This window comes from Topomyia yanbarensis, chromosome 2, assembly GCF_030247195.1.
Source record: "Topomyia yanbarensis strain Yona2022 chromosome 2, ASM3024719v1, whole genome shotgun sequence".
NCBI classification, from domain to species: Eukaryota; Metazoa; Arthropoda; class Insecta; order Diptera; family Culicidae; genus Topomyia; species Topomyia yanbarensis.
Genome location: NC_080671.1, coordinates 343,539,511 through 343,560,850, shown reverse-complemented (window position 1 = coordinate 343,560,850; position 21,340 = coordinate 343,539,511). Strand labels below are relative to the sequence as shown.

At 36.0% G+C, this 21,340-nt stretch overlaps 1 protein-coding gene across 5 annotated transcripts in view; it reads left to right on the top strand.

Annotated features, from left to right (window-relative positions):
• The first annotated feature begins 5,534 nt into the window (after positions 1–5,534).
• The window catches only part of LOC131684125 (annexin B9), a 34,601-nt gene continuing 18,795 nt past the window's right edge, over positions 5,535–21,340 (top strand). For 3 of the 5 annotated variants that reach the window (XM_058966699.1, XM_058966700.1, XM_058966698.1), the window contains exons 1-2: positions 5,535–5,744; positions 15,078–15,126. In XM_058966699.1, the coding sequence (XP_058822682.1) occupies positions 15,097–15,126 (30 nt within the window). In that variant the 5' untranslated portion in view covers positions 5,535–5,744; positions 15,078–15,096. The remainder of the gene's footprint in view (positions 5,745–15,077; positions 15,127–21,340) is intronic. The other 2 variants (XM_058966697.1, XM_058966696.1) reach the window with 1 other exon arrangement.

The window sequence follows — 21,340 nt, the reverse complement described above, 5'->3', positions numbered from 1 at the left end:
TAAATACAACAAAATTTAATGAACTACATTTGTTTCTCGTTGTCTCTAGTAGAGTTATGGTTGAAAGAACTATTGTTTAAAATCTTTGAGATACGCTTTAACCCTCGTGAAGGCAAGCTAAAATCCTAACATTAAAGGGCAAGCCGGGCCTCTCAGGCCCGTCTAAATTCAAGCTCCTTTTTGCCGTTTTCATATAGAAAGTTTTCGTTTGAACATGACCAATAAATGTTTCTGGGTTGCTATTAATTTCTTCTGATGCATAACCAGAGTACATATTCAGATTTTTCTTCCGTGTCTGCATCAAATTCATCGTCGGAAGCAATATCATTCACATCTTCTTCCTCGATTTGCAAAGCAGTTTCGGAATCGTCTGCTGTTGAATTTGCACAAATTTCTTCCATTATTTCAGATTCTTTGAGACGATTGAAAACATGGGCATATTGTCTTATAGCCATTTCAATTTTTTGTTGCTTCTAGATCCTACAATTTGAATAACTACGACAACTATAAAACAAAGAATAGGCAACAAAAATAGACAATAACGACAGAGTTAGGTTATGTTGTATTCAAATAATTGTCAAGTAGAGCACAGTGGGTGAAATAAAAGTATTTACCCAAAAAAAATATGACACACGTCATTATCGTATGATATTTTCACATTTCTTATAAAAGAAATCTGTGGAAGTCGCTCAAACTTTCAAGATTTTTTTCTTATAAGAAAAGGTAAAAAGATAAAATCAATCAAAACATGAAAAAATACCTGCTAATATGAAGATGAACTCATCAAAATGTTTTTTTTTTCAGATAAATATTAATGTATAAAACCCGTGGTATTCCTAGTAAATATTGCATGCACACCGGGCCTGCCAGGCCCGGCTTGCCTTTTTGTGCATATAAAAAATTGAAACATTGTTGCGCATCACTCCATAGATGACAATTTCACAATTCTTTATTTTTGTTATAGATTTCAAAGCTACTTATCAAAATTTCCATGCCCAAGCTTATACTGCATACACATTTTTTTGTAACTAAAAAATTGTAACATGCCGGGCCTCTGAGACCCGCGTGCCTTTTTGAGGGTTAATAAAAATCATGTATTTTGACAATTGGGACATCTTTATCGAACAATTTATTCTAATGTGTTAGAAGAAGAGACAATGTATATTCAATAAAAATATTCAAACAATCTAAACAACTTTTCTGGAGACACTAGCTCATTTTGTCAGTTTAAAAAATAAATCCAATGAAAAATCACACTTCTAGGAGAATTCATCATTAAAACCATAGCATCAAATGACAGACCCTGATATTTAACTTTTGAACTTGTTATAGTCATTAAGATCAAGAGAGCAAGAAAAGCTGGTCAATATGATCAACCAGCTCAATCATCCGAATCAAATCCCATCGAGCTTTCTTGGGATGCATTGGATTGTGAAGTATGAATAATGCGACCACTCTCAATAATTAGTTTTCGCTGTGTTTACAAGAAAGCCTGAGTACTATAAATAATGCAACTCTTGAAAAGCTCATAAGTCGTATGTCAAGGTTGTACAAGGCGACGATCAATGCTGATGTAGTTATTTTGAGCAAATATTTGAAAAAGAATACGCTACGGAGAAAACAAGTTTAGGCCAATTCAGAATTAGCCATCCACAATCCCAACTTTTTTCGAGCACATAAAGGCTTGCTAAACTACTTTTCCTCAACACTATTGGGGTCAAAAAACACGAAAAACTTGGTTTGGTCAAAATAGAGACTTTTCTTGCAGTGCTAGAAGCTGCTCAATTTTTACTCTCCGACGGTCAATACAAATCTCCTAGAATTTTTAAAATAGGCTAACTGCCTGGAAAAGGTAGTCAGAAACAGTCGAAATTGTTTGGTTTTAACAGTTTTTAATAAAATTTTAAGGCAATAAAGATGTATCAAAATTTCATTTTTCACCGTTAACTTAAACTGTCCCTGGCAGCATTGCTCAACAGGAAATCAATTACACTAATTGCAATACTTTCAGTTCTATGGATGATACTTACAACTATTGTTGCTATAGTCACATTTATTGGGCTTACTTATTTTTGTGAGCAAATCTTACGTAAATCAAAAGTTATAGATATTTAAAATCTGATGAACCATTTTGAAAAAGACACGAACTTTATACATCTTTAGACAGTGGAAATTAAACAAGTTTAAAATACACAATTTAATGTGCGCCCTGGTGCTACCTAATGACGGAGTTTCGAACCAAACACACTACCACGATTTTTGCGTTATAAGCAATTTTGCTGACGATTCGAACATTCAAGATGGCTACGATCGCAAAATAAAATGAAATATGAAATTTCCGTGTACACAGCATCCATTTCCCCAGTGAGCAAATTTTCTGGCAGAGACCGCTCTGCTAAATTTCTGTCAGTCATGGTTTGGCAGCCCTGTCAGATTACTGCGCGTGTCCTGTCCGGTTAGTTGAGTTAGGGCGAACTCGGTTTCGCTCGCGTTTTCTGGCAAATTTTGACAGGAACCGAGCAAAACCCTGGCATAACTCGGACATAAACGGTGCAAAGATCCTGGCAATTCCTACCTGGTAGAATTTAGCACGAATCGAGCAAAACTTCTGACCAAGATGTGGCAGGAAGCGTGCAGAGATCTTGGTCGTACATTTCTGGCTGTATTCTGGATAAAAGTGAGCAGCATCGGTTGGTTTAACCGCTTCTGTCAGAAACGGTTGTTGCATTTGAGCGAATTCGTTGCCAGAATTCTCGCACAAATTGCGCAAAATGCTCGCAGAAACCCTGCCAGCATCAATTTCGCTTTGCTCAACTTTTGCTAACTTTCTGCTTGCCACGCTGACCGGCGATCGCTGAATGCGCCGACTTTCTATCTAAGATACACTAGTGCTACGTGGTGACAGAGTTCCGAATCAAATAGATCATGTCCTTCTACACGACTTTGCGAATCTTCTAAGAAATCATGTTCAAAATTTTATTGTTTCACGTGATGACAGAGTTCCAAATTGAAACAATTGGGTCATTAAGCTATATACAGTTTCCCATTCTATTCGATAAATTTTAGGTCCAATATACATAATAAAACATCATTTCAAAAAAAAATTCGTTATAATACGTAAAAACGATTTTTTTGTTTTTTAAAATAAATCTTATATAAACTTGGCAACCATACATAGGAAAACTGCGGTTGTTTACATCTGGCCCATCAAGACAACACCCAAAATGAAAACTATATTCATTGTATGGTGTATATGTCAAATAAAAATAACCCTGCGGGAAAACCGGGAAAACATGTGTTCATTTTTTCTGACAGGGCATCATTTGTCGCGAAATTCGAAATGTCAAATCCTTCTGATAGTGTCAAATCCAGACTGTCAACATATTTTTTTATTTTAAATTTGAATTTTATTTTCACGTTTCCTGAGTTGGAAAAATACATTGTTGCAATCACGAAAATCAGCTTTATTGGTGTATGTAATAAAAAAAGAGTTTTTTTTTCTCATTTAATGACCCAATTGTCATGTAAATGGTCATGACCGTTTGAAAGATTTTTGATAAGACACGAACTTTCTACCGTTAGAAAAAGAAAATAAAAAAAAGTGGAAGTTCACAATTTTACGTGTACGTGTAGCGTCATTTAGTGACATAATTCCAAAATAAAATGTTCACCTGCCAGATTTGAAGAACAAGTTTTCTGCAAAGAATATGAATATAAACATGATTTCACCCTTTCCTAGGTGATGCTAAACTTTTCGGGGGGAAGTGAGAGTGTCCGGGTGGGTGTTGTTATGTTCAATATAGGTGTTGTAATACTTATTGAAGCGATTCCAAACTTTTGACGGATAGTGTATAGGTCGTTACATGCGGAATTAAATGCAATGAAAATAATCGACACGATAAACCATATGTTAAAAAGTAAAAAAAAAGATTTCCCTTGGAATTTCACATGAAAATTCATTAAAAAGCAATTCATGTGGTGTTTCAAATTAAATTCAAACAAATTCCACGTAAATACGACATATTCTCGACAAACATATGATTACGGCTTAAAAGCCAACTGTCAAAATTATCTTTGAAAGGAAATTCCGGACAAACCGTTACTTGCTAATCATAGATGTTGGTAGTAAACGAAAGAGAAAAGTTTTCTCTTTCATTAACTGCTATGAGCTGTGTTTAGTCAGTAACGGTTTGCCCAGAATTTCCTTTCAAAGATGATTTTGACAGCTGACTTTTAAGCCGTAATCATATGTTTATCGAGTATTTATCCATTGAACGTTCATCGCCATGCTATTGAGTCGTAAAGTATGAATTTTCCACATGACTTTCGCATGAAAAACATGTAGTGCATTTCTACGTGTAAAACAATTGATTTCACCGATTCTTCTGCCAATGAGATCTATAAGTAAAACAATGTGATATTCACGTGCAATTCATTTGGAAATTTCAGTATTTCATGGTATTTCTTATGATGTTGATGTGCTTTTCACACCATGTTCGCATGAATTTCATTTGAAAACCATATTTCTCACACTCGAATGGATATTCAAGTGACAACCGTGTGCATTTCATGTGTTTGTGGATTGAAATAATTTTCAATCCACAAACCAGATTTTCACATGATGTTAACGGGTTAAGTTTTTTCAGTGTGTGCTCTCTAATTTTGTCATAAAAATATTGCCGCTTTTAATAAAAAAGTTGAGCAATTTTCATATTTGATGATGATGATGATGATGATATAAGAACCCACCATCAGTGCATGGAATACTCCAGTGGCTGCAGATGCTTTTAACAGCAAGGATAAAATCATGTTATCAAATGACATTCACATTATCACTGTATAAAGGGCCAAAAGGGAGTGAAGCCATAAACAGAGACATTTATGCGCAATCAAAAGGGGCAGAGAAACTCCTTCCAATGATTAGTTCCCGCCATCCGAACAACGCAATTTCTATTACATGTTAAGGCACTGCCTGATGGTGAAATTTAGTGCCGAAAGTCTTGCAAAAAAAATGTTTGCTATAAATCAAGATGTTGAGGGTATGTCAAATTGATGAAACGTGGTTTTGTGTTGACCAGACCTACACTGCCGTTATATGCATAATTGTCCCATGTACATAGGAATGAATCCCGTAAAACATGGGGCAAATATACGTTTAACGGCAGTACAACCTTTAACAGATGACTTGAAAAGTACACATTTTTTTTTTATTTTGTAGCACCGTGTAATCGAATCTAAATGAATCATTTTCACGTTTTATAACGTATTACAGGTTAAACGTTCTATATATTATATATTTTGCAATTAAATGCTTTGTATCAAACTATGCGATATTAAATGAAAAATATTGGTCATATATCTCTTACGATTTCAATAATGTTTGAATGTGAATGGAGATTATGTGAGAGTGTAATGTTTCTTCAGTAAGCAAGTTACAATCGGTGCTAATTTTACATCGCGGCGCAACCCACAGTGGCCTTCGTCATACCGGCATGACGGCATCGGAAAGGAAGTTACGAACGGCAGTCGGGAACTAAATAGCGCGTCAGTTTCAGTTCAACTCTTGTCGCGTTCGGATCGCAAATTTTCGCGAGTGTCTTGTTTCGGCACAGAACTACAAATTATCCACATACTATAAAAGCCGTTCGATTGTTGGCTGTTGCAGTGTGTAATTTTTCAATTCTCGCGGGTACTTCTATACAGTATTCACTAACTAGTGTGTGGCAGAGTTTCGACGAAGAGAGGTGATTTTTGCTGTTATTGCTTTTTATATCTTTCTGGATGGAGGAATAAATAAGTCTTCCTGTGTCTGTTATATTATATTCGTGGAACGTTTGTGTGTTGGGGCCTTGCAAGATCAAAGTGTTAAGAAGCCGCACGATCGGAAGACCCGTTTGCATTAGCACATTTTTTGCGACTGGGCGTTGTCTCCGGAATATTCGAAAGATCTTCGTTTCGTTATGTAGTTGAAAATGAGTCTAAGCCACAGTGTTTCAATATTTACAATTTCTCGATCGCTGTGGGAAGCAGAAGGCTCGTGAATGATTAACAAGACACCTTAAAGTAGCACGAATTGAAAAGCTGCTGTCGTGGAATTATTTCAGGTTTAATGTCCATCACCTAACAACCGCAAATAGCAGTTTTGCACAAAAGCACAATTGACGAAAAAGAGAATTGAAATGGTAAAAAACAAAACAGAAGAAGCATAGCATGGCAGTGCGAAAGTGTATGTATACACAAAATGCAGCTAAATTTAACGGTGATTTGAGCTATTTTGTCGTATAGAAGTTGAACCTCCAACCCATCAGCGGAAAAGAACGACCAACAACTGATTCAGTCGAATGAAAAGTTTCAAACGACACGTAATCGAACTTGTTTCCGCAAGGGAAACTTGTTTGCTCTGTTTGTTGACTGAAAAATGACCGTTAGCATGTGCGGTAAACTGTGATGAATCATTACCGAACTTGTTCGTTTTCAAAAGATTCAGTGTTGACGTTGTAAATGATGGAAATTAGCTGTTGGAACACTAGAAAATATTTTTCAATAGATGAAATATTTTTAAACAGTAACTGGAATTGTCTCTTTTTATACAAAAATCATATCGTGTTAAGATGCGCAATGTTATCCCTGATATGAGTTGCCTCAAGTGGTGTAAAACTTTTACTTAGTCGAACTCAAAAAATAAACTACTTTTTTAGTTGGAAATATGATGAATCAGCTTTCCGTGTAGTGTAAATTGAATTTGTTTAACGTCGATTTTTTGCATGTTTTGAATCTATAAGATGAGAAAAATACGCTGAAGAAAGGATTTACTCGTGTAAGACTTGGTTCGTCAGCTGGAGACTGCCAAGCTTGCCTCTGCAATGTAATTTATTGTTTTATTGATTACGAAAATCTGTCAGTACAGGACTGCCAAAAATACCTTATTGAACAGACCAATCGTGCAATGTAAATAAACATTACTCATGCCTGAGTTGGAGGAGATAAGTATTGTACATCTATTAAAAAAGAAATTTCAATTTTCGTCAGAATTTGGTTCAATCGTGATTGTGAGGTGCATTCTAGAGTATATGTATGAGTAAAAACAAGCTTTAGAATTATTTCATCTCTTTGTTTCGAAATGCGCATCGTTTGATAAACAAATCCAACGATCGACATACGGTTTGTTTTCAAAATATAATAGAGTCATTTAAAGTGCTGCCTGTGGAAGCGGTTGCCAAAATTCTAGTGTTGAAATCATCATAAAGGGAGTGTTGCTGTTTTGATTGATTTTTACTCTTCGTCTCTTTCCCTATTCTCTTTGGGATGAACTAAATACACTCATAACGCTCCGCCCACTTCGAAATTCAAGTCTATGATCGCATCATTTTCAATAAAACGACAATCGACAATATAGCACATAAAAAGAAGGGGTGGGCAATAACCGGAGTATCGTGACGGTACTTGGACTTGAAATTCAAATCTAATGATATGCAATGTAATCCACAATCCACTAACCATGCAGCAGCTTCTAATAATTGTCTACTCAGTAAACACAGATCTTGATATTCAGTTCAAGAATTGCGCCTGGAATTTACATAGCGACAGTCAATCACGAAAGAGCTTCGGTCAAATGTTTTGGAAGTCGATTTTGTGGTGTTTTTGCGAGTATAACTGTTTGTGAGGAACAAACAATCAACTAATTCTTGTAATTCGCAACGAGTTGAAAAGTAGGCCGGGATAATAGTAATGCAAAACATAAAAGCGGACACGCAAAGTTGAACTACTATAGACTAATCCACGTGCAATTGTGTTAGTGTGAGGCTAAATCGGGTGGAATTGAGGGTAAATCAGGTAGAAAATCTCGCGCACACGCTTATTTCGTATACATTTTAATACATATCTATACAAATCCCTACATATGCATACACATTGCAAATGTGTTAGTGATTTAGACGTCAAATAATTCAAGGCTATGACTTGTTTGACGTCTAGGACACCAACACAGATGCACTGTGCATGGTCAAATATGCATACGAAATAAGACACGCATACAGAGATTCTCCACCTGATTTAACCTCATTTGTCAAAAGTTCCACCCGATTTAACCTCAATCTTGCACTAACATAACTTCACATGGATTAGTCAATACCGCGCTACACAGTATACAGGGTACATTTTTCTCTGTGTGCGGGCGGTTTTGATATTTTTTTCTAACCAAAAAGAAGGTGAAGGTAAAAAGAAAAGTACGTGGTGCACGTGGATTGGTTAGTGATGTAAATATTTGCTATTTGCGGGCCTGGTCAATATACTCATTTTCACCACCTGCTTACAAGATTCGTTTTGATTGGTTGGTTTTCTTGATGTTATTCTCCAGAGGCCTAGAAACCATGAGTATAATTTCACTAGCAAGACACCAACACACTTAAAGGCGGCGTATGTTTTCATCTCCTATTTTATCATCTTGGATCTCCACGTAGTCGCACTACAGGCAAACATATATGACACTATGAGTAAAATGCTCCATAAATATCGTTTCACTTATTTTACCAGAATACTGATACCGCCTTTTATATACAAACCTTCAAACACGAGAATAATTTTTCGCCAGTTTCCCCGTATTCTTACCCATATGTCAGTAGCATTATCATCGTCAATGCGAAGATTGTACCATTCAAAACTATATTTAAATTGACCGTTAAAACTGATGAAGAGTTCAGTGTTGCGAAAATTCAAAATCAGATACCTATTTCTGCTTGTATTTACTCAAACCAACATTCAGATTCACCGCCTCCCTCATTCATTAACTTTCCAACTGACTGAAATTTCATGCAGAATTGAATGCTTGAGTGCAGAGGAAACAAAAATTCCTTCATCAACCAAAACATTCATTTGTTATTATGTAGACAGTTTAAAGGCAGAAGTTGGCCTCTTATACATTTTCGAGCATAAGTGAATTGTATCTGGTGCACTTTTGCTCAATAATCCCTCTCAGAGCTAGCATAGAAACAATATTCAGTTTGCTTCTGAAACCGAACATATCCGAACCTGAATGCGCTATGTCGAGAGAACGAATGACGAGGGAAACGAACCAAACATTTTATTCATCAAGCCGGTCATGAAATGAATTTCGTTTTCTTTCACGTTCACGCAGGGATGTCAATTTTTTTGAGCTCTGGAAGAGTTAGCTATGTTCGAGTGTTATGTCTGATAGTCTGTGGTATATGTATTAATATGAAAGTGGCTGACTATATGATACATTTAAAAAAATTATGTTCGGTAGGTGCTTCATATTGATAGCTCTATCTGAAATAGTTTGGTAAATTTCGGTTTTCCCTATAGCTTTCGAAATATTGTCGAAAATCAGGAGCCACATTATGCAACCAAGTCGAAACAACTTTTTCGTACAAGCTTGTATACAAAAAGCGTTTCGTTTTGAGATGCAGCATTTCATCCTAGTTTTTACTATAAAATTGGTGCACAGTTTTCCGATAGATTGCTGCTAACATTGTGTAATTTCGTTCACTACAATGTATGTTATTAACGCTGAAAAACATTAACTCCTGATTATCCGCAAATTTTGAGCATTGCCTTTATATTGACGCCCAGTTGAAGAATTGAATTGAATAAACATCCAACGCAGGACTAACGTAGGATGACCTAATCTCACTGGGAGGTTGACGTAAACGATTATTGTCAAAAAGGGTCATTAAACGTATTACGAACTGAACAATTTAGATCGCCATTGTGGCACGTAAAAAGCTGGATACAGAAATGCATGTGTGATTTAAGTGTTTCTTACACCCAAAATCCGACGAGTATGTTTCTATTACTTTTGGGTAAGATTCTATTGTCTTTTCGGTAACAGACCACGCAATTGCGCATTGCGGTATTAAACTCATATTCTCGCAAAGGTAGTAAACGGTGGAATGATGAATTACGGTTGTTGTTCATGTATGTGCATCACACAATCAAACAATTTTTCAGTATGTGTCAACCTCGGTTCTGTTCGCATGTAGAATAATTCGGTCGATTTCTATGATAGTATTAGTACCGAGTCAAACCAACCGGACCAGTAACCGGATCCGGACCAGTATCTGGATCTAGCCCATCCCCTTTTCCCCTTTCCAAGTCCGGACCTGAACCAGGCCCAGACTTGGTGCTTGGATCCAGACAAGTGTCTGGATCCGGACCCTCGGTTGGACACGTGGATCCAAACCATAGGTCTTGCTTCCCGTAAATGACGGGAAGGACTGTTCATGTTTTGTGCAGTCGCTATCTTGCTGTTAACGTCCGTGATAGAAAACAAATTTCAATTTAACACCGGCCGAAGTACCCCACCACTATTCCGACTCGTTTTTTCTGACTGTGCTTTGAAGCTAGCCGAGTGTGAGCCGATCTTCAAATACGGAATGTGTCGTGTAGAAAAATCGAACCTCGTCTTCATCCCCATTGTGTTTACTCCGCTTGAAGCGCAATACAATGACAAGCGAAGTGCTGCACACTTCCAAACAATCCGACGCGTTAATATTTATTGAATAAGAATTGATGGAACATGAGTGCGACGCAGAGAAGATTTGAATGTGTTAGTATTGCCGTTTGGGGAATTTTTTGTTGGGACCGTTTTAGCTTGAAACGTCTTGCTCAATCAATTTTTTCTGATTACCGTTAAGGTATTACGGCCTAGTTTTGGGTATACTTTTGGAAAAAAATAAGAAAAGCAGCAAGCATTTATACTAATGATGGTGCAAATCTATATTACATTCTAATAAAGGAAAAATGATTAAGAGTCCACGTGAACATTTCTCATACCCCTACCCGTCTCTCCATGGGCAAATGTTCCTATCTTCGTAGTCCTTAAAATCCCCTTAACTGTCCACGTGGTATATGGGCGTCCCCTTATTTCTTCTCAACCTTAGCCATGTCAAACGAGTTGAGGTGTGCATTATAGCAAAACCAATGGTTGATTCAAATTAGCAGTGCCTTTCCGGCTTCGAGAGCATATCCAATTATTATTTCACGCGCATTTGTAGGAATAGTAATTTGTAAAAAGTAAAAGAAAAACACCGTATCCATTTATGCTTTTTCCAGTTATGGGCAGCTCGTATTGTAATTTACTATGGAAAATACGTATAACACGTAGTGGACAAGATATAATTTTACTGTAACCAAGGCCGTGATAAAGGCTGTAATTTCCGATGTCAAGCAATATCGTACAAGTTTTGTCAAAACTTATATCTCTCCTAGATCAAAAAATATCACTGGTGCACTAAGCTCTACACACTGATAAAATCAATTTAAACGAAAATGATTGTACAATGTAAGAATTAATTTATCGTTTTCTGCAACGAAGCATTTTCGTACATTTCGTAAATAGTTGGTTTCGTTCATTTCTGGAACTGAAAAAATGGTAATTACTTCACCTTCCAGGTACGCAAAACCGTCGGACGGCCGAAACCTGGCTTACGCTCGATGGTCTCACATTTCTCCAGGAACACAAGAATCTTGTATAATGACGCTCGGCTGTACCTGGCCGACACAAAGTGCCCCACGATGACGGACTTCTTCGATCCGGAGAGGAGCCGACTTTAATTGCAAATTAACGAACATAGTTGCCTCTGCGCTTTTTCCCTGAATACCGTAAACGAACTGATAAAGCTGTTCTTTTTTTCCCTGTATATAGCCTACTTATATTTATTGACGATTCATCGGTGGACCCACCACCAGATGGCAATATAATCGCATGAACAATCTATTTTTTATGCAAGCGTTAGTACACTAATCTGTTCATCGAAGGGCAGGTCATAGCGAATTTTGATAAATGATGATGATGAATCGTGGATGGTACCTTGGATCTTACCTTTGTAGAAGCCAACACACATATACACTGCTGGCCAATAAAATAGGTGTGTGATAGATTATTTTGTTTTTCTCTCAAATCCGCATACCAAGTTGCAGCAGTCTCAATCACACCTACCGCACACAGAAGCCTTGGGATCTGTCAAGTTACTAGTGGGTTGTTGGCGCTGATTATATTTGCAATCTTTGTCAAGATGCAAAACAAGACTGCCGCAGGCTTTCTCGTCTGGTCAATATAATAGGTGTGTGAAATATATTAACGTGTTATTATTTTACATAATTTCATTATACGTTTTATTTGGTGAAGTTTGAATTCAGCGTGTTAGTAACTGTACTTAAATGTTGAATAAGTCAAAGATTTGTTATAGAATGGGTCGAGCATCTCACTGTACTCAATTGGAACGAGTTTTGCTAAGAAATTTTGTTCAAGAAGATAAGACGTATAAATAAATCGCGAATACACTGCGGCGCACAGTGGCGGGTCTTCAAACAAAAGTCGGACAAAACCTCAAATGTTACCTAATTTGGCTGAAAATCACAATATAAGCTAATTTTGAGGTGCTGAGCTCATTTTTGATGTCAAAAGTCGTAAAATATTATATGCATTTTTCCATACAGTGTCATTGAACCTTTCTTATAACTATGATCCCGTTTTCATGACAGATTTTCCGTTACTGTTCACCAATGTCAGCAATATCATAAAAATGAAGAACACTACTTTAAATCCATTGTATAACGAGTTAGTTTACTGTAGATTGTCTAACTATTTAACACAAAACACCATGCGCCTCCATATCAGCAAAAAATGATATTCCATGATATTCGAAAAGTAGAGGTTATTTCCCATAGAATGTATACTATGTGACCGTTCCGAAATGATTCCGAAATTTGTACAAAATACATTAGTGGAAAAAGTATTTTTGATCTGACCCCCTCAAACATATTTAAACTAAAAAGTCATAGTTGCAAGTAAATTTACCAAATGTATTTTATTTACTAACCAAGCTCTTTTGTTCCTCTACACAATGAAACTAGCTGTGCTAAAATCGGACCAAAATCAAAAGAGCAACATGCATTTGAAGTGAACAGAGCAATGGTGATTTCGGAAATGAAAATCATTAAAAATTCCGGACATTGCTACGTTTAAACTCATGTTAAAAATCGTGTTCTTATCCAATGATCATAAAATCTTGAATACACATCATTCAATGCATGAGAAATTTAGGAAAAAATATAAAAATATTTCAAAAATAAATTTTTGAGGTTTTGGCCAGCCTCCAGCCACTGTGCGGCGTTCCGAAAACTTCGTTACAAATGCCTTAAAACCTTTCAAAAAAAGGAAACATGCAAACAACCCAAGAAGACATCTACAGCAGCTGACCTTCGTATTGCAATTTTAGCGAAATCTGATCCATTCGCGTCATCCAAGACCAATTCAGCACAAATTGGAAAAGTGGTAGGTCCGAGAACAGTTCGCTGTAGGCCGTAAAATTTCAAACCTCCAGAAAGAATTGCTAAGAAGGTTCCACCATTTCGAAGCCAAAGCCTTTGAAGAAAAATGCAATTTGCTTTTCAACAGCGTTAATGGGCCTGGTTCAGAAGGAATCAAAAAAATGGCGACATGTCCTTCGGAGGGACGAATCAAAGGTAAACCTGTTTTCCTCCGATGCACAACGAAACGTTAAACGTCCAAAATGCAAACAGTTTGATCTGCGACACACGCAAAATATGGTAAAGCACGGAGGCGAGAACAATGAGGTTTGGGGCTTGCTTTTCGTGGAATGGCGCAGGTCCTATTCTTTGCAACGCCACTATAATGGCAAGATTCGAATGCAAGGCTAAAGGATGGACATTCTAAAGGATGTCATGCAGTCCTATGCCAAAGATAATGTGCCTTTACATGACAGTTTCAGCAAGATATTGACCAAAAACACACATCGAAGTATGTAAAGGAATGATTTCGGGATAATAAAGTGACTATAATTTCGGACCATGCCAATCTCCTGTCATCAATCCCGTAGAAAATTTACGGAATGTACTTAAAAAGAAGTTATTCGATCGAAATTTCACAAATAAGGATCTTTTTGTGGGAAGCAGCTTAAAAGGAATGCTACCCTATACCAACGGAAATTTATCAGCGTTTGAATGACTCAATGCCAAGACAAATGGATAAAATTTGGTTGAATAAGGAAGTTTACACAGGTTACTAGTTGTTAAAAATGTTGAAGTCTTAAAAGCATTGGATTTGAAAAATTTTAATGCAATGGATTACAATACACCTATTTCATTGACCAGCTACTTTTTTGGATTTCATGGAGAAGAAAGAGTTACAAAAAAGCATAACATTTAATTTACTAATAAAAGTGTTCTTTTTCATATTTACGACTGTGCCTAACTATAAAATATTTGAATATGAACATATTTTTAGAGAAAACTCAAAATTTCATGTACTTTTATCTCACACCTATTTTATTGACCAGCAGTGTATAGTATTGTTTTTTAAAATGAGCCTAGCTAAGCAGTAAGAAATTACCAAGTTATTCCAGGCGGAAAATGAGCTGGAGTTGCGGCAGAAATTAGTCAGAATTCCGGTTCACATTCCATTCGAGTTTAACTAGGCTACCCGAATAGAAATGTACAGTAACAAAACCATGATTTTCACTGTGACAGTACAGTAATTTTACAACAATTTACAGTAAGTTTTAGTGTTATGCTACAATACAAAAACAATAAACTTGAACGTTTTTACAGTAAATTTCAATGTAAAATAGACTTTTACAATGAAAAAGGGGGGTGGTTATGTATCTTAACATTAAAAAAATAAATTTTTCTCCATACATTTTTTTCTCGAAAACAGTAAAATTTATTGTGAATGCATTGTATCAGTTTTTTGCTGCACGGTGAAATTTATTGTTACATGAAATTTTATTGTAAATCTACTGTGAGAACTTGGCATCGAACAATGTTGAAACAGTAATAACTATAATATTTATTGTTTTATGATTGTTTGTAGGGTAAATGCTATTGTTAAATTCTATCCGGGTATTGCCCAAAAGCATAGAAACAAGAGAATTTGTCAAAAATTGTAAACTACTGCTTTTAGATTCAATGCTGCCCAACTCCAAACAGTGAACCGTTTTCAATTTTTAGACTCACATAATGTATTTATTAATGAAAACGCACAAATTTAGATTGAACATTCGGTCATCTACTAACTTGAATTATTTTACTCTTTTCAGACACAAATAAGCTACAATCATGAGTTCATCGCAGTACTTTCCATTCCAAGTAAGTATCGCTTGATGATTTTAGATAAATAAAGAAGCAACACGAATGACACCACCGCCACAAATACATTAGCAGATCCGGCTAGACGAGATACCGTACTATCCCACGCAGACTCTAAACAATATCTCTGGGAGTAAGCACCGTGCCGACAATACAACACTGACGGACTTGCCTAGATAGTTTAGCTAGTATTGAACAAATGAATTAGCATCAAATTACAACACATAATCTCACCTTGGTGTAGGATTTGTCACGGTCACATGATCTCTCATGACTACCTACATGCATAGGTGATGGATGAAACAAACATTTTGCACGCACTGAACCGCCCAAGCTCGGAACTGAGACAAATCGGTCGTGCACATCTGCGCTAAGCGGCAATTAATTGATGGTAATCAAATCATCAAGACAGTTCCATCTCTGACACATACCTAAGTAAAATAGATTATTTATCGTGATAATGTACCTATCGGGAATGCAGTAGCACATTTTTATAGATTTTTTTTCGCTATTTGTAATTGTATCTAGATACCTAGTGGTATGATTAGCAAAGTATTGAACTGGTAGCCGGTATCAGTAGAAAATCATCCGTTGTTATCACTAATAGGTAATTCACCTTTATTCATAGCATAGGTCGTTGATTTATTATTACTTTCAAGTAGTTGTCAATTTTTATGGGACCAAAATTTTCGGGCCAGTGCTGTGCTATTGGATGTTTTGTGTTGTTGGGACTGTTTTCACCTGTTTGAAAATGGGTCAAAGTTGTTCGCATAAAATCGTTAATATCGAGTAAAAGCGAACCATCCTTCAAGACTTTAGTAAATAACTCCTAGTGAACATAGTATTGTACAGCAACAACATCCACACATTCAGTGTCTAGTCATGGAAAATTACTCATCTAGATTGAGATCTGATTTAGTACGTGTTCGAGATAGAATGTGTAAGTTCGTTGTAAACTAAGATGCTAACAGCAAAAATATTTCAACGATTACGTCACCCTCGTAAATCGGTTACAAGTTTTGCACCAGTCGGCTCAACGAAGATTGGCGTAAAGAATATCCCACATAAAATACGCGACTAAGGTCAGTACCGGCGAATAATAATAATAGTCGACCAAGCAGTATACTTCCATGACACTCAAAAACAACTTTGCGGAACCTGTGGTGGATGATTCGATAACTAGGAAGTCAAAAGCATGGCGTCATTCAAACTGAACAGTGATGAATTTTGCTGCGATATAAATCTATGTTGTCTTTCGTGCCAACACTAACAGAAAAAATAAGAACAACCTAAGCGACTAGCCTTTATGGTGTGGCACTGATGTGTGCCCAATCGAATCCTCTAATGAACAGTGCACATACCGTTACGTATATACGTTGGTTCGTCTAGCCTTGTCGACGCCTGCAGGGGAGTGGATCGCTAGTGTAACTTCAGTGGAAGAGGCGATAAAAACCGGCTTTCAACCTATTTGGGATAGATACATATAATTTATGTCGCATGATGTTGTGGCACCAAGGATTATTGTATAACCTTGGCAGAGCTGACAATTAAATTTCAACAAGGTAGCTCTACAGAACTAAAAAGCTTTTTCAATGTGTCCACGCCTAATTTTCAGCTGACATTATATACTTTGTTTATAATTTGGAAAAATATTCTAGATATATTTTCCCAAAGGAGAAAATTGAATTACCACCGTTATATGCAAGATGTGTACGAAACCTAACTTTAATAAGTCGATGGATTTTGCGCCAAACCCTCGACATGCTGGTGAATATGTCTCATCAATTTTGCTCTGAGCTCTGGGATGGTATACACGCAACGCAAAAACATGTTTATTCTCTGTTTTGATGGTAATTAATTTCGTTGTTATTTCACAAATAATTGAGCCCTTGTCAATTGACAAACACAAGACTTAGTTGGTTGTGTACGTTAGTTTTATAAACCTAAATGTACATCTACTCTTTTTGAATTAAAATTTATTTAGGTGTGCAGCCATCTCCCCTAGGGCGTCCCAAAATGATATCATGTCAAAAAAGTAATCGGACTCACATCGAACGCCATTAGGATATTGGGACCACTTTCTTCTTTGGAGTAAGTTTGCTGAAACGCTCCCTATTGGTGGCAACTTGCGTTTTTTTTTGAAAATTAGGCCTATTATGGTTAAAACTTAAAGTGCATACCTGTTGAAGTGCTCCTGATTTGGTCTGTACAATTTTTAGGTTATAAGACCGGCTGATCCATTAAAATTTAGAGAAATAAGTGCAATTTTTGGTGTTTTTCATTAGTTTTCCCTCAAAACTATTATAAGAAACACTTCAGATGGTTGAATCGAACTTAAGGGCGCCATTTCGTTGAAGAAAGTGTATAGCTGCGGCTAGTAGGGTATGAGTTGTTCAAGTTTGACGTTTTTAGTTCCAAAAAAAATAAAACAATTTAAGTGCGCTTAGACCGCATATTGTTTTTCGGAAAATAGGGGGAAAATGATGAAAAATTGCGTTTTCCGTTCGTCTCATGTACGGATCGAGTTTAATGAGAATTTGATGATTTGTTGTAGTATAAAATTATGAAAATAGCGATAAATTTGCTAATGACACCAAATCTCTAATTATTTTTTGAAGTGTTAATTCTCCATAATTACTTCTACGAGGATTATTCACGAAAATTATTGCAACAGAAGATACAGTGTATTCTGCTGTAAAACTAATACGAACATACAAAGCCTCCAAAATTAACTTTTTCAGAATTATGTGATCTAAACGTAATAAACAGTGAACATTCGATTTACTCTTCTTATTTTTGCTTCATTTTAAAGTATCTAACATAGAAATGAGTCATAATATACAAAATCTAAACATGCCATTCAATTCAGTATGTCATAACTTGCCACTCGACATATTTTTTAATTTTCGTGATTTTCTTTTTTTGATTATTAATATACTGAGGAATTTTTTTAAAAATTGTCAAATGTTCATAAAACTAAATCTAATGTACAAGAGATGAAGGAAAAACTCCATTTATTCATCATTTTCTTTCATCATTTTCCGAAAAACAATATGTGAATGTGATGTGGGCACAGCGTAGTTGGTAAATCGATTGCCTTGTACGCAGCTTTCCTGGGTTCGATTCCCAACTTCGCACATAGGGTTAGAGATTTTTCAAAAAGAGATTTCTCTAACCCGAAGAGGCGAATGACATTAAGGTTAAAACCTCTATAAGCAAAATAAAATGTGATCAAACCACACTTGAATTGTTTTATTTTGTAGAAAAGTGTTTTTGATGAATAGCTAAAAACGGCAATGTTATTTTTAAAAAATCCTGAATGACGCATACCCCATTAGCCGTAGCCTTACATTTTCTTCAACAAAATTACGCTCATGAGCTCGGCTCAACTATCTTAGATGTTTCTTAACTTTTTTAAAAGGTGGTAGATACCTAGTTTCGAAGGAAAACTAATAAAAATGCCAAAAATTGCACTTTTGACAAAATTTTAATGGTTCTGCAACTCTTATAATCCAAAATTGTACAAACTATCTCACCAAATTCCTCCATTTGGATCTACATAAGCACAAACTTCAACAGAATTCATTTGAAATTTTACCCGAAATAAGCCCATTTTTCGAAAACATGTTGTCATTTTCAAACACCCTACCCAGCCGAGGTCGTTGTGATTTTTCTGAGGTAAAAAAATCTGTGGTCACGTCTTCCTTCGGAAGGGAAGTATAGCCGTTGGTTCTGGTACATGAGTTGATGGATCGATATCTAGTCCAGATGGTGGAGTCACCTTTCTGGCTTTGATCATAAAGAAGCAGAATCTCTATATTTACCAACAAATATCCTCCTCCCGTGATACATGTGAAGTGCGCAGTAGTATATACGGCCTTTAGCAAAAGCAAGTATTGGACTAACATTCCTTTCCTTTCCTTCCGCGATCTACGTTTGGGCCTGGCCGGTGCCGGTATTGATAAATAAACACTTTAGGATTACCAGGAATTGCACATTGAAAGATGTTTCGCTACCCCTAAGCATAATTATCTACTGATTCCCTGTGCAACTTCAGCTAGTCCAGATCGATAACGGAGTAGCAGCCAGGGGTGGTTGCACAAGCTCAAGCGCAAGCTCAACATGTTGTCATTTTCGAACACCATAATATCCATCCATTCTGAAACAAAATCGTTAATATTTTGAAACTAACATGAAAAATACATACATATCTTTATAAACAAGCGCCGATCACAATATTGAATCTATGTTCCGTGTAAGGCAAAAGTAATTTCTTATAGCTTCTTCATACAATAAATCATTCAAATGTAAAGAAATTTATTAAATATTACATCATTTATCTTGTAACAACTTTCAAATATATGCAATAATTCCCAACAATCAATCATATTAACGGCTAATGTATGGTAATGACTTGCTACACCTTGACGCAGAAACTATGTTGACCCTCTGCTGGCTCAACACGTCATTTGGTGGGGTTGGCCCTCTGGCAGTTGCGCCATTATCTACATTCAGGCGACCTTTTGGAGCTCCAAGATGATTTATTAAAATTTCATTAAGATGTGTACTCAGTGCATTACTCGACCGGAAGATTAAGGAGAATCGTAAAATACATGGTACTTAATTTTATGTAGTCATGGTCACTTCCAATACAAGCCTCATTGCTTCAATTGCAATACCACGAACAAGATTTAATTCTCGACAAAAATATGATTACGGCTTAAAAGCCAACTGTCAAAATTCTCTTTGAAAGAAAATGACGCACAAACCGTTACTGGCTAAACACAGTTCATAGCAGTTAATGGAAGAGATAACTTTTCTCTTTTGTTTACTATCAAGTTCTGTGATTAGCGAGTAACGGTTTGTTCGGAATTTCCTTTCAAAGAGAATTTTGACAGTTGGCTTTTAAGCCGTAATCATATGTTTGTCGAGAATTGTTCTCCATTACGGCACGTGAAAAGCCGAATACTAATCGCTTTTATTTCGCTGAACGAGTTCTTTAAGGTTCAACTGAGAAAGCCCCAAAAAGTGTCCATCTTTGAAAACGAAAAAAGCAATTTTTTGATTAGCCTATACAGAATCTTCATGATAATCAATCAATGGATTCGGGACATTGTAAAAAAACTAGAGATTTATTTTCGTGAAGATTGAAGGGTGTAGAAAAAACTGCTTTTTTCGGTTTCTTTAAAATATGACCACATGTTCATTCCTAGAAAAAATAAAATTAAAAAAAGCTACGTAAATATAAGTAATTTTGCCAACGCTATGGAAAAAAGTTAGTTAGTTTTCAAAGATGGCCGTCTTTCGAAGCTTTCTCAGTTGAACCTTTATGGGTTGCAGAAATTTCGATTAAATTTAAACCAAATTCTTTGCTGCCGTGTACTTTTTTTTAATATCAACTGAGAGTACACGAGTGTATTCAATTCGTGGACAAATAAACTCGCATCTCAGAGAATCCGATGTTTTATCACTTTTGCTCTGTTTTCTTTTACACGCTTATATCGTTTATTGCACAATTGGGTCATTAAGCTATACATAGTTTTCCGTTCCATTCGATAAATTTTGGGTCCAATATACATAATAACATTATTTCAAAAACAATTTCGTTGTAATACGTAAAAACGATTTTTTTGTTTTTTAAAATAAATCTTATGTAAACTTGGCAACCATACATAGGAAAACTGCGGTTGTTTACATCTGGCCTATCAGGATAACACCCAAAATGAAAAAAAAACTATATGCATTGGATGGTGTTTATGTCAAATAAAAATAACCCTGCGGGAAAACCGGGAAAACATGTGTTATTTTTTTCTGACAGGGCATCATTCGTCGTGAAATTCGATATGTCAAATGCTTCTGATAGTGTCAAATACAGACTGTCACCATATTTCTTTATTTTAAATTTTAATGTTATTTTCACGTTTCCTGAGTTGGAAAAAAACATTGTTGCAATCACAAAAATCAGCTTTTTCGATATATGTAATAAAAAAAAAGATTTTTTTTCTCATTTAATGACCCAATTGTTAAAAATATCACGGTATTTGATATTAACAGTGTTTTTAGTACGGAACGCCTTCCTCGCATAAAAAAATTAAGTAACAATAAAATGGTATGGCGTTAAAATGACGCATTACCGAAAAAAGTCGTTCTGCAAATTGAATTATTTTCTTTTGCCGAAACGCTTGAGTGTGATGCCTGGTGTTTATACTTAAAG